Source organism: Macaca fascicularis, chromosome 20, assembly GCF_037993035.2.
Source record: "Macaca fascicularis isolate 582-1 chromosome 20, T2T-MFA8v1.1".
In the NCBI taxonomy this organism is placed as follows: domain Eukaryota; kingdom Metazoa; phylum Chordata; class Mammalia; order Primates; family Cercopithecidae; genus Macaca; species Macaca fascicularis.
Window position 1 is genome coordinate 84,470,449 of NC_088394.1, and position 13,030 is coordinate 84,483,478.

Genomic DNA, 13,030 nt, shown 5'->3' on the forward strand with positions numbered 1-13,030 from the left:
TTTAATCTAAAGTCGATACCTGAAAAAATAATTCCGGAGCTAAGCATTTAATATCAACATTCAATAAAGCAGGAGATATCAGCCCGACGAAAACCGCTTTAAGTTTTCCGCGTTGAACTCGATCATCCCCCAGGGATGAAGAACCCACCAGCCGAGCCAGAGCCCCGTCACGTGACCCGGCGGCCACGGGGAGCCCTGTGCGCAGGCGCTGAGCCGGACTCCCGCTCCCGAGGAGCGAACTCCCTGTGGCGCCTGCGCTGTAGCGGGGGCTCAGCGGGCGCGCGCGCGTCCGGGCGCGCGCCGCGGGGGCGGAGCCGCGCGGAGGCCGGAAGGAAACTGGAGGGGGCGGGGCGAGGGAGGGAAGCCCGCCGGCCGTAGGACGACCGTCGCGGCCTGATGACGTCGCACAATGGCCGGCCCCCGCGGGTAGTGGAGCCCGTTTGTTCCGCCCGCGTCGAGCCTGGAGCCAGAGCCTGTGAGGAACGGAAGGGCCAAGGGACGTCTTCTCCACGCCGCTCCGACTCCAGCAGCGCCGTGGCCCCCTCTCCGTCCTAGCGCTGAGGTTAGCGGGGGCCGGGCGGGCGGCGGGAGGCCGGGCCGGCGGCGGCGGGAGGAGGAGGCCGCCGAGGCGGCGGCGGCGGCGGGAGTGAGGCCCGGGACCCTGGCGCGCCTCCGGCCGTGCGGACCCGCCGACCGAAGACTGGCCCTTGGGCCAAGGGAGGGGGACCTTGAGACAGGCACCACCCCGCGTTCCGTCCGTAAGCGGCCCCGCGGTCCTGGGGCGCCCTCAGCGCCTGAGCTCCTCGCGCGCTGCCTCCGCGCCCCGCGGCGGAGTTTATTTTCCTGAAGCTGTCATTTCTCTTCCGGGCCACTCGCGTGGCACATGTGTGCCGCCCGCTAAGGGGCGGTGAGAGGCGCCCAGGTTAACCTCCGGAATAGGTCAGCCCTTGCTGTTTCTGGGCTCTTCGGAGAACTTTGAGCTCTTCATGAGCCTCCTGGAACTTGCGCCGCAGCTTCAGAGTGTGCACAGGTTGGACGTGGTGATTGCCCCAAGACGCGCGCCGGTCTCTTAGGAGTATGTAACTTCCTTGCCCCTTGGATCAGGAGATCAGAGGTGCTGGGTCCTTTATATAAACTAACTGCAGATATAATGCTGGAAGAACCGAAACTTACAGCCTTGCTCCTGCCAAAAATTAAGTTTTCCTGACTACTTTGTGACAGCTGAGTTTGCCGGTTAGAGTGGCCGTTTTAAATGAGCTTTGTTCCGCTAACTCATTTGCAAGGGTAGGTCATTCTTCAGACCCGTTTGGGAAAATGGAAGAAGAGAGTGTTTGGCATCTGCAGTACCGTTTGGGGTGTAGCAAGGCGCTCGTCATTTCTCCTGAGACTCACTTCCAGCTTGTTGTCTGTAGAGTGGTCCTTTCCCGTTCAGTTGTTGAGATTCTCCTGGTGAGCCTTGACCTCGGCTGAATCCCGCTTCCCAGCCTTGGGAGGAGAGTCTTTGCCTGATAATTTTACTATCTAAGGGCAGTATGGAACCCAGCCAGCCCTGGAACCGGTCAAATGTGTCCCAAAGCCGGAAACTCCTCTCCCATTTTAGGTGGGACATGCTGAAATGTTGTAAGAAAGCTTTGTGGAGTCACTCCAGAAAGCAAACAGGTAAGTTAACCTGTGGCCTAGATCGTGTTTCAAGAGATTTGTATTTTGTCACGGCTACAGAGCATCTCAAGGTGAGTACCTCCTTATCAAGCAGTTTAGTGGTCAAGCTTGGTCAGTTTGCGAGTGGGGTCTGTCACCAACCTTGATAACTTTCATTTAGATATTGTAAGCCCGTGAGGTTATGAGTCAGAATTTTAACCAGATGTTCCAGAACTCAGGCATTCAAATAGGGACTGCTCTGTTGAAAATAACTGTCCCAAAATGTTGTGCTTGTATTTCATTGGTGCTTCTTTGCCAAAACCTCTTTAGAACTCCTGTTTTGGTAGTAAAAATGTAGTCATATGGGAAAATCAGTTTTATTCAGTAGTCACCCTCCAGGTTTGACCAAAAGTTGTCTTATGTGGTTGGTAACTTACCTTATCAGGTGAGACTCTGACTTGCAGCACTTATCAGAGACTAGCTTGAGAGGAGGAAGATTTGCCACCACGGAGAACACCAGAAGACTTCTTCAGGCTTGGAAGGTCATTCGAAATGAGAAGGTTCCCAAATGCTCTGCATTTCAGCAGTGCCATTGGAGTCTGTGCATCCTCCCAGAGGGACTGCTTGGAAGGGAGGTAGCACCTAGTCTTTATTATTACTATTATTTTTTGAGACGGAGTCTCACTCTGTTGCCCAGGCTGGAGTGCAGTGGCACGATCTTGGCTCACTGCAACCTCCTCCTCCTGGGCACTTATTTTCAATTCCTTTCTGGTAGGCAACAGGTAGTTCCTCAAGTAATGAGATTTTTGTCATGTATCAACAAATATTTATCAAGTATCATCTGCCAAATGCAGAAAGCAACAGAGTTGGGATGACGGGTACTTGTTACTTCATTCCTTAGGCAAGCTTACCCATCTGATGAATCGGAGGGCTAAGGATTTAGTTCTAAATCATGCTGAGAATCTTCAGTTATAGAGTGATAGTGTACGAAGACCAAACTGAGCACGAATTGCAAACATAGGTGTCAGTTGAGACTTGTCTGCTGACACCCGTGTCTACGCTTTTCATTTCATTGTCTACACTTACGAGGCTACGTTTCTTTTCCTGGCACCTTATTATTATTTTTTGAAATGGAGTGTCACTCTGTTGCCCAGGCTGGAGTGCAGTGGCACGATCTGGGCTCACTGTAACCTCCTCCTCCTGGGTTTGAGTGATTCTCTTGCCTCAGCCTCCTGAGTAGCTGGGACTACAGGCACGTGCCACCATGCCCAGCTAATTTTTGTATTTTTAGTAGAGACGGGGTTTCACTGTGTTTTGGCCAAGTTGGTCTCGAACTTCCGACCTCGTGATCCACCCGCCTCAGCCTCCCAAAGTGCTGGGATTACAGGCATGAGCCACCACACCCAGCCAATTGTGTGATTTTTTAAAACTAGTTTGAGGGGACGTTTAGTTTTGCATAAAAGTCAGTTTATTTAAGAGATCACTTTGTTTGCAAGGTTGACATTAGACTATAAAACATGAGAATCAGAATTTGTCACATTTCAGGTCTGGGTTCAGCTTGGGACATCCTGCTGGGTACCAGGTGCTCCACTTCGGCAGCTGGGGAGATGTAAACTACCTGCCCTTCTATGAGGAAGATGTTTATACATTGTCATAAAAATTGTACAAGGAGGCCGGGCGCGGTGGCTCAAGCCTGTAATCCCAGCACTTTGGGAGGCCGAGACCATCCTGCCTAACACGGTGAAAGCCCGTCTCTACTAAAAAATACAAAAAACTAGCCAGGCGAGGTGGCGGGCGCCTGTAGTCCCAGCTACTCGGGAGGCTGAGGCAGGAGAATGGCGTAAACCCGGGAGGTGGAACTTGTAGTGAGCTGAGATCCAGCCACTGCACTCCAGCCTGGGCAACAGAGCGAGACTCTGTCTCAAAAAAAAAAAATTGTACAAAGATAGTATAGGATGTTACTAATGTCATTAGCTAGGCAAGAGAGAGAATTGCCAGTTTGCCACTGGTGACTTACTGCTACAACCCCACATGCACTCTGATTCTTGAACAGTGAGAGCGTAGAGGCCTTAGCGACCCTGGTGCTTTTCATCCTTGCCTTTGTTGCCTTGGGCTGCAGAAATGCTCTGTGCAGCAAGCGCCCCTGTGATGCTGTTTGGGGAGCGACTCCTTGGCTTTTCCGTTTTTGGCAGTGTATACCAGTTTAGGACTACCTTTGATTAAGAGAAAGACGGTCTCACCCTGTTATCCAGGCTGGACTCGAACTCTTGGGTTCAACTGATCCTCCCACCTCAGCCACCCAAGCAGCTGGGATTGCAGACACTTGCCACCACTCCTGGCTTAGGACTGACTTTTTAATAATTCCTCCCAGTAGTCCTGCCTCTGTGTAGTAACTGGATAGTGTAGTTAGAAAACCGAAAAGTGAATCATTTTCAGAACTGTCTGCTTTCAAGTGACTTAGAATGGATTGGTTGGTTTGTGAATTTATGTTATTGCTAATCATTTAGGGTTTTTTTTTTGAGACGAAGTCTCGCTCTGTCACCCAGGCTGGAGTGCAATGGTGTGGTCTCGGCTCACTGCAGCTTCCGCCCCCGGAATTCAAACAATTCTGCCTCAACCTCCCGAGTAGCTGGGATTACAGGTGCCCGCCACCACGCCCAGCTGTTGTTTTGTATTTTTAGTAGAGACAAGGTTTTACCATGTTGACCAGGCTTGTCCTGAACTCCTGACCTCAGGTGATCCACCCGCCTCAGCCTTCCAAAGTGCTGGAATTACAGCCATGAGCCACCACCCCTGGCCCATTTAGTTTTTATGAAGTGATGAATGATTTAGGTTTTCTTTTGGGATGGAGTCTCGCTTAGCACCACCTAGGCTAGAGTGCAGTGGTGTGATCTCGGCTCACTGCAACCACTGTCTCCCAAGTTCAGGCGATTCTGCCGTCTCAGCCTCCCAAGTAGCTTGAATTACAGGTACCTACCGTCATAACCGGCTAATTTTTGTATTTTAGTAGAGACCGGGTTTCACCATGTTGGCCAGGCTGGTGTTGAACTCCTGACCTCAGGTGATCCACCTGCCTTGGCCTCCCAAAGTGCTAGTATTACAGGCGTGAGCCACCACACCTGGCCAGATGTGGGGTTTTTTTTGGCGTTTTGGTTTTTGTTTGAGACAGGGTCTTGTGTCACCCAGGCTGAAGTGCAGCCTCAACCTCCTAGGCTCAAGTGATCCTCCTCAGCCTTCTAAGTAGCTGGGATGACAGGTGCCCTATCATGCCCAGCTAATTAATTTTTTTTTTTTTTTTTTTTTTTTGAGACGGAGTCTCGCTCTGCCACCCAGGCTGGAGTGCAGTGTCCGGATCTCAGCTCACTGCAAGCTCCGCCTCCCGGGTTTACGCCATTCTCCTGCCTCAGCCTCCCGAGTAGCTGGGACTACAGGCGCCCGCCACCTCGCCCAGCTAAGTTTTTTGTATTTTTTAGTAGAGACGGGGTTTCACTGTGTTAGCCAGGATGGTCTCGGTCTCCTGACCTCGTGATCCGCCCGTCTCGGCCTCCCAAAGTGCTGGGATTACAGGCTTGAGCCACCGCGCCCGGCCAACCCAGCTAATTTTTGTATTTTTTGTAGAGACCGGGTTTTGTTATGTTGCCCAAGCTGGTCTAGAACTCCTGGACTCAAGTAATCCGCCCACCTCAGCTTCCCAAAGTGCTGGGATTACAGGCATGAGCTACCGCACCTGGCCAATTTGTTCTAATGTGTCTCTCTCTCTCTTTTTTTTTTTTTTTTTTTTTTTGGCAGAATCTCGCTCTGTCACCCAGGCTGGAGTTCAGTGGCACAATCTCGGCTCACTGCAAGCTCCACCTCCCGGGTTCACGCCATTCTCCCGCCTCAACCTCCCAAGTAGCTGGGACTACAGGCACCCACCACCATGCCTGGCTAATTTTGTTTTTGTATTTTTAGTAGAGACGGGGTTTCACTGTGTTAGCCAGGATGGTCTCAGTCTCCTGATCTCGTAATCTGCCCACATCAGCCCCGCAAAGTGCTGGAATTATAGGCATGAGCCACCGCGCCCAGCATCTAATGTGTACTTAATCTTTTTTTTTTTTTTTGAGACGGAGTCTCGCTCTGTCGCCCAGCCCAGGCTGGAGTGCAGTGGCGCGATCTCGGCTCACTGCAAGCTCCGCCTCCCGGGTTCACGCCATTCTCCTGCCTCAGCCTCCCGAGTAGCTGGGACTACAGGCGCCCACAACCGCGCCCGGCTAATTTTTTGTATTTTTAGTAGAGACGGGGTTTCACCGTGGTCTCGATCTCCTGACCTCGTGATCCGCCCGCCTCGGCCTCCCAAAGTGCTGGGATTACAGGCGTGAGCCACCGCGCCCGGCCTTTTTTTTTTTTTTTTTTGAGACGGAGTCTCGCTCTGTCGCCCAGGCTGGAGTGCAGTGGCCGGATCTCAGCTCACAGGAAGCTCCGCCTTCTGGGTTCACGCCATTCTCCTGCCTCAGCCTCCCGAGTAGCTGGGACTACAGGCGCCCGCCACCACGCCCGGCTAGTTTTTTGTATTTCTTAGTAGAGACGGGGTTTCACCATGTTAGCCAGGATGGTCTCGATCTCCTGACCTCATGATCCGCCCGTCTTGGCCTCCCAAAGTGCTGGGATTACAGGCTTGAGCCACCGCGCCCGGCCAACTTAATCTTAATGATTTCCACTAACAGCAAAAAAAAAAAAAAAAAAAAGTTTAACTGGGTTTAGATACCAACTCTCGATACTGTGCATCTTTAAACAGGTTGTCGTATTAAAAGTATAAAATTTAAAAGATGCATATTTTTATCTTTAGTGTATACGGTTCTTTGAGACCCAAGACATATAAATGTGTATGTGTATGACTTGCTGCTTCCGTGGTTATCTTGAGATGAGTAATCTGTTTCCAGCCCTTACTGAGATGCCAAGCAGTGTGACTGTGACATGCGTTTTTTTAACAGCCTCACGGACTGAAAAGTTGGGTGGCCACTGACCTGGCACTGTCCCTGCCGCTCCACACTCACTCGGTGGTGACCGGCTGCCCTGGGGGTGGTGGTGTGGCAAGTGTTTGCCAGGTTAGTGTTGCTGTTCGACACCTTCCTGCCTGTCTTACACTGTCCACTTTTAAGCATTGGTAGCAGTGTACTTTCTACAAGTTTTTAAGGTGGGAAACTAGAAAATATTCACTTTGTAATTAAATCTGGATTAGTAAAAATAGGAATGAAATCTGAAATTACCCTGTCTTTTTTTTTTTTTTTTGATACAGAGTCTCGCTCTATTGCCCAGGCTAGAGTGCAGTGGCGTGATCTTGGCTCACTGCAAGCTCCACCTCCCGGGTTCACGCCATTCTCCTGCCTCAGCCTCCTGAGTAGCTGGAACTACAGGCGCCTGCCACCACGCCTGGCTGATTTTTTTGTATTTTTAGTAGAGATGGGGTTTCACCATGTTAGCTAGGATGGTCTCGATCTCCTGACCTCGATCCGCCCATCTCGGCCTCCCAAAGTGCTGGAATTACAGGTGTGAGCCACCGTGCCCGGCCCTTTTTTTTGTTTTTTGAGTTTTTTTGGAGATTGGTCTCACTCTGCTGCCCAGGCTGAAGCGCAGTGGCGCAGTCTTAGCTCACTGCAGCCTCCACCTCCTGGGCTTAAGCGATCCTCCTGCGTCAGACTCCCAAGTAGCTGGAAATACAGGCACGTGCCACCACACCCTGTGAATTTTAGCATTTTTTTTATAGAGACAGGGTCTCACCATGTTGCCCAGGCTGGTCTCGAACTCCTGGGCTCACATGATTTTCCCGTTGCAACCTCCCAAAGTGCTGGGATTATAGATGCGAGCCACCATACCTGACCAGCCTCGTCTTTTGCATATACACAGTATGTAAATGTGTAAAGCTTCCTGGCAGAGTTCATTTCTACAACAGCTACCCGTGTGGGAAGAGGGGTTCTCACCTTAGGTGTGTGAGTTGCTGAGCAGGTGAACACGGCCCTCTCAACACGTGCTGGAGGGTGCCAGTGAACACACAGGCAGGGCTCTGAGCCTGCATTGCTAAGGGCAGCCAAGGGATTCTGGGAGTCCATCAGAGGCTGGCCTTTGAGAATTGTGTTCAGTAACAGAAAAGGCTCCAGACTTGGAAACTGCCAAAGGGTGGCCCAGGTTCCTGCTTCAGGATGACTCCAGAAAAATGGTGAGACCTGGGCCTGCAGTTTTGCTGCCTCGTTCTATGATACAGTTTATCTTGAATTTCAAAAGTTAATACTCTTAAGAATTCAAACCGCTGTCCTTTGCAGTCCGTATCTTGTTGCTCACTTTCTGTTAACTTGTGTGGGCTGCCCTTGAATGGGGGAGGACTAGGCCGGGCTGTGTCTCATTCTGCCACATCTCATTTTGCCCAATTGCTAAAAACGGGAGGCACTTAACACCCAGGTTAGCTGAGCAGAGTCTAGCCTTGTGGAGTGGAGTTATGGCTTGTCTTTCTCTGCAGAGTGGAGTGTGGGATTTGGGGCAGAGCCGTGTGGGGCCAAGCAAGGTGGAAGTCCTGCTTCTTCAGGCCAGGAAAGTGGGGACAAGGTTTGTTTTCCATTTTGCTAAAGGCTGCCAATCTGTATTCTCTCTTTTGCAGAACCGTGGGTACCGATGGATGTGGCCGAGAGCCCTGAACGGGATCCTCGCTCTCCAGAGGATGAAGAGCAGCCACAGGGGCTCTCGGATGACGACATTCTGAGGGACAGCGGGTCCGATCAGGATTTGGACGGGGCGGGGGTGAGGGCTTCTGATCTGGAGGATGAGGAGAGTGCAGCCAGGGGGCTGAGCCAGGAGGAGGAAGATAACCACTCCGACGAGGACCGGGCCAGTGAGCCTAAATCCCAAGAGCAGGACTCGGAGGTGAATGAGCTGAGCCGGGGCCCGACCAGCCCCCCCTGCGAGGAGGAGGGGGACGACGGGGAGGAAGACAGGACAAGCGACCTTAGGGACGAGGCCTCCTCAGTCACCAGGGAGCTGGACGAGCATGAGCTAGACTACGACGAGGAGGTCCCCGAGGAGCTGGCTCCCGCCGTCCAGGAGGACGAGGCCGAGAAAGCGGGGGCTGAGGATGAGGAGGAGAAGGGCGAAGGCGCTCCCAGGGAGGAGGGGAAGGCTGGTGTTCAGAGCGTGGGAGAAAAGGAATCCCCAGAGGCTGCCAAGGAGAAAAAGAAAGAGGACGATGATGGAGAGATCGATGACGGGGAAATAGACGTGAGTATGATGGGGCAGAGCGTCGCAGGGCGTCCTCCCCAGCTCCTGACACAGGCCAGTGCCGGGAAGGAGGGACTCTGTGTGGGACTGATTTAGTGATTTTGTTACTAGGGATGGTGCAGGAGAATGAGAGGCTTGTTTTGGGGTCAGTCCCATAGTGATTGGAAAGGAAGAATGAAAATCGAGAAAGAATTGGAAATCAAGAATGAGAATAGGCAGCTCCAGAAGCTGCCAGCAGGGTTTCCATGGCCCTCGGCCGGCCAGCTGGTGGGATTGTTTGGGTTGTAGTAAAAGACCGACCTAGCACCCAGTTTTTTTAGGTTCTAGGAGTGAAGGGGTAATGTCTTCCCTTGTCTTTGCCGTCTTCAAGTGATACTCGAGTTAGCACTCAACCAGAAACTGCGTGGGTTTCCACTCTTGTCAGGTTTTTGGACTGAAAAGAATGAGGAAAGTTTCCATCTGGTTGTGGATGTTCTTCTAGGCATTCTTACACTGGCCCTAGAGCCTGACCTCTGGAGAGGGCACCAGCTGGGCCAGGCCTCTTTGGAGGGATCCCTGAAAAGACCGTGGTGGGCACCTCAGCTTGACAAAGTCAGCACACTTTTTTGTACGTTAAATTAATGCGGCCTTCAAGTTGAGGGGAAGGTAGTACTATCTGTGATCCTAGATCTGGGTAGGTGGGCTTTTCTTGGCAGTTGATGCCATTGGAAAAATTATGAGTGTTTCCAGAGAAACAGCCCAAAGTCCTCCTGAGTGATACTTTCCAGAGCTATTGAACTCAAAGGAGCTGAGCAAGGGGCAGAGCAGTTGAACTGAATTGGGTGGTGGTGGTGGCGGTGGCGGTGGTGGTGGCGGTGGCGGGGGTGGCGGCGGTGGCGGCGGCGGTGGTGGGGGTGGCGGCGGGGGCGACGGGGGCGGTGGGGGTGGTGGTGGCGGTGGCGGTGGTGGCGGTGGCGGCGCTTTTGTTTTTGAAGGATCCCAGGGAAGGGGGTTCTGCTTATTGGGAGTCATTACAGTGAAAAGAGAGAGTATTTGTCTGATCTCATGGTCTGGGTTGAGGCAGGTAAAGGTTGCCAGTTAGATGTGTAACCACCGGTTTGCCTTGAGTGCAATGCCCTTTTTTTTTTTTTTTTTTTTTTTTTTTGAGACAGAGTCTACTCTAACCCAGGCTGCAGTGCAGTGACGCCATCTCAGCTCCGTATATAGCCTCTGCCCCTGAGGTTCAGGCAGTTGTCCTGCCTCACTCTGCTGAGTAGCTGGGATTGCAGGCACCTGCCACCACTGGCTAATTTTTGTATTTTTGGTAGAGATGGGGTGTCGCCATGTTAGCTAGGCTTGTTTCAAACTCCTGACCTCAGGTGATCCGGCCGTCCCAGCCTCCCACAGTGCTGGGATCACAGGTGTGAGGTACCACGCCCGGCAAGTGCCATGCTTCTCCAGTAGCATGTTGGTGTTCGTGCTCTCAGTCCACGTTTGGATGTGACTTTTTGGCTATAGCTGATAGCTGTGACAGTGCTCAGTAATTTATAGGGTTTGAAGTATTGCTCATCTAACTTTATGGGACGTGTGTGTGCCTACAAGCTTAGAGTTTTAGATGTTTCATTTTTTCACAACTAAACGTAGGAGGTGGTCTACTCAGCTAGTGCTTTTTTTTTCTTTTTCTTTTTTTTTTTTTTTTTTTTGCAAGAAGAGAGCTACCCCAGGGCTGGCAGAGGGAAAGAGGAGACACAGTGAGATTCAAGTTCATCAATTTGGGTGAACTGGTTGGGTTGAGGATGCCCATGAGTTTGAGTTTTTGGTGTCCTGGGATAATAGCCCTGTCTGCACACCACCACTGGGAGTGCAGCAGGCCCTGCACCCAGGGCTCTGGCATGCTCCAGTTCCTCTTAAGAGGACTGGCTGTGGACCCTTAAGTCTTGGGGGAGATTCATCAGACAGGTCAAGGGTCCCCATAGTGGTCCTGAAACGCCATGTCTGCGGGGCATACTGTGAGTTCTCGATGGTGCACCATGTGTGCGGACGGTGCGGTAGATGGGCTGAGCCCAGCGGGCCTAGAGAAGGGCCCTGGCTGCCAAAGGCCTGGATGTGCTGGTTTTCCCTAGACACAGCGCATGGAAGAAAACGCTGTTTGCCATTTTTGCCCACCTAGACCCTGCCTGCCCTGCTTGGCAGCATCTTGTGAGGGCAAGGTGCTGCTGTGGAAACCCCAGCACAGCTCCCTCAGCAACCGGGGAGGCAGGTTCCCTCCCACAGCACAGACAGCCTCCAGTGCCCCGCATTCCCCACAGGTCTGTGCTCCTGGACACCAGCACAGGTGGACCTTGCTGTGCCACATGCTGAGTGTGACTGGGAAGAGCAGAGTGCACTCCTGTTGTGGAGGCAGCAGGCCTCTGCCCAACACGGGCAGTGCTGTGAATGCTGCGTTCAGCCCCCGTGAGAGCACATTTGACTTCAGGCCCCTGGGTTGCTTGCCCCAGGGGCTCCCGTAGCCTCCTCTTGTTCCCACACCCAGCGGTGTCTCAGGCTCCTCCATCCTTTATGTGTCAGCCTCAGCATTTGAGTAGGCTGTTTCTCTGTTGCCCCTGCCTGTCCGTCGTGGCACAGGTTCGTGTGTGTGTGTGTGTGTGTGTGTGTGTGTGTGCACCTGCTGCTTCCCCTACTCCCAAGAACATGTTTCCTAAGACTGGGGGCTACCTGGCTGGTTCCCCTATCTCCCTGGGGCCTGGCACATGGTGAGCAGCTAGTCAGTGGAGGAATCCCACTTGCCCGGGGCACACTGAAGGTGAGAGCCTTTGTAACGTGAAGCGGCAGTGAGTGGAAAGTCACACTCAGGAGCCCGTCACAGATGGAGGCGAGTTCACGTGAGCAGCATCAGTCCTCCACCCTGCGGGAAGGACCCAGCAGAGGTACGCGCCACTGGCAGCATGAAGGGCTGCCAGTCCGGCTCCTTCCAGCTTTTTCCTCCTCTTGGGCCCAGTTCCAAGCCTGTCGTCCACTCTTGTATCTCTGTTGCATCTCCACCAAGCATACCTCCTGTGCCTGCCTCTCTTTCTCGGAGGCCCTGCTGCATTCCTGCACCGCACCCTGCTCCCTTCTCTGTCTCTGGCTGCGTTTCTCTGATGGACTGGGAGCCCTGGGGTGCGCTGGGTCCATGAGCAGTCGGCTTCCCACCAGGCCTTTGGCTAAGTCCCCTTTCCTTTCAGTCCCTGGAAAGCAGCCTCTGCGTGTGTTGGAAAGTGTCCTTTCTAGAAGGCCTTTTTTCTCGTTGCTTTCAGGCAGAGCCCTGGTGTCAGGTCAACTACCCGGATGTTTCTCTGTGGAAGAGGTGTGCTCTTTGGCCTGTACCTTCGCAAATGGATGTTTCGGAGGCCTTATAGCATTCCACATCCCAGCAGGATCTTACCGGCCCAGTTGGGAGAGGGGCTGCTCCGCCCAGAGGCTCTCGTGGCCTGCCCCTTGGCACCCTGGTTTACTGGATGCCAGGAACAACTGAGTGGCAAAGTCTAGAGAGCCATTTGATTTAGCACTCTCTTCTTTTTTTCTTAATTTTGTAATTTAATTTTATTGCTTTTAATTTAAAAAATAGAGATGGGATCTCACTATGTTGCCCAGGCTGGTCTTGAACTCTTGACCTCGAGTGATCCGCCCACCTGGGCCTCCCAAAGTGCCAAGCCACTGCCCTGGCCTGATTTGTCATTCTTCTTCAGAAGCGCTTTCTCTTCTCTTGGCACATGTCCCTTTTAGATTTTGGGTCACTGGTACAGGTGAACTGATTCTGGGGTACACTTTCCTTGATTGGGACATCAATTTGTACAATAAGCCCTTGAAATTCATTGTCTAAACCATATAGCTTGTGCCTAAGGCCTTGAATCTGTGTGTGGTGTGCTGCCAGAACACCCTCAGATACAAGTATCTTCTAGAAGTGCCACTGGCCCACGTGGTGCGGAGGAAAGTTTCCAGGACCAGCTGCTTGCAGCACCTGACTCATTTGTGGTGTGGGTGAGGGTGTCCCTGACGCCAGGTTATCTTCAGTCACTGATCTCTTACCTGTTCAGGAAGCGGCATGGCAGACAGCCGGGTGCAGCAGGCCTTGTGTTTCTGCTCCTGCCATCCCCCTGAAGAGTGTGTGGAGCCCACCCTGACCCACTCA

At 52.5% G+C, this 13,030-nt stretch overlaps 1 protein-coding gene across 10 annotated transcripts in view; it reads left to right on the forward strand.

Moving 5' to 3' along the window:
• The first annotated feature begins 398 nt into the window (after window positions 1-398).
• Window positions 399-13,030, forward strand: part of ZC3H18 (zinc finger CCCH-type containing 18) — a 69,110-nt gene continuing 56,478 nt past the window's right edge. For all 10 annotated transcript variants that reach the window (XM_005592764.4, XM_015443058.3, XM_074026762.1 and 7 more), the window contains exons 1-2: window positions 399-562; window positions 8,267-8,880. In XM_005592764.4, the coding sequence (XP_005592821.2) occupies window positions 8,281-8,880 (600 nt within the window). In that variant the 5' untranslated portion in view covers window positions 399-562; window positions 8,267-8,280. The remainder of the gene's footprint in view (window positions 563-8,266; window positions 8,881-13,030) is intronic.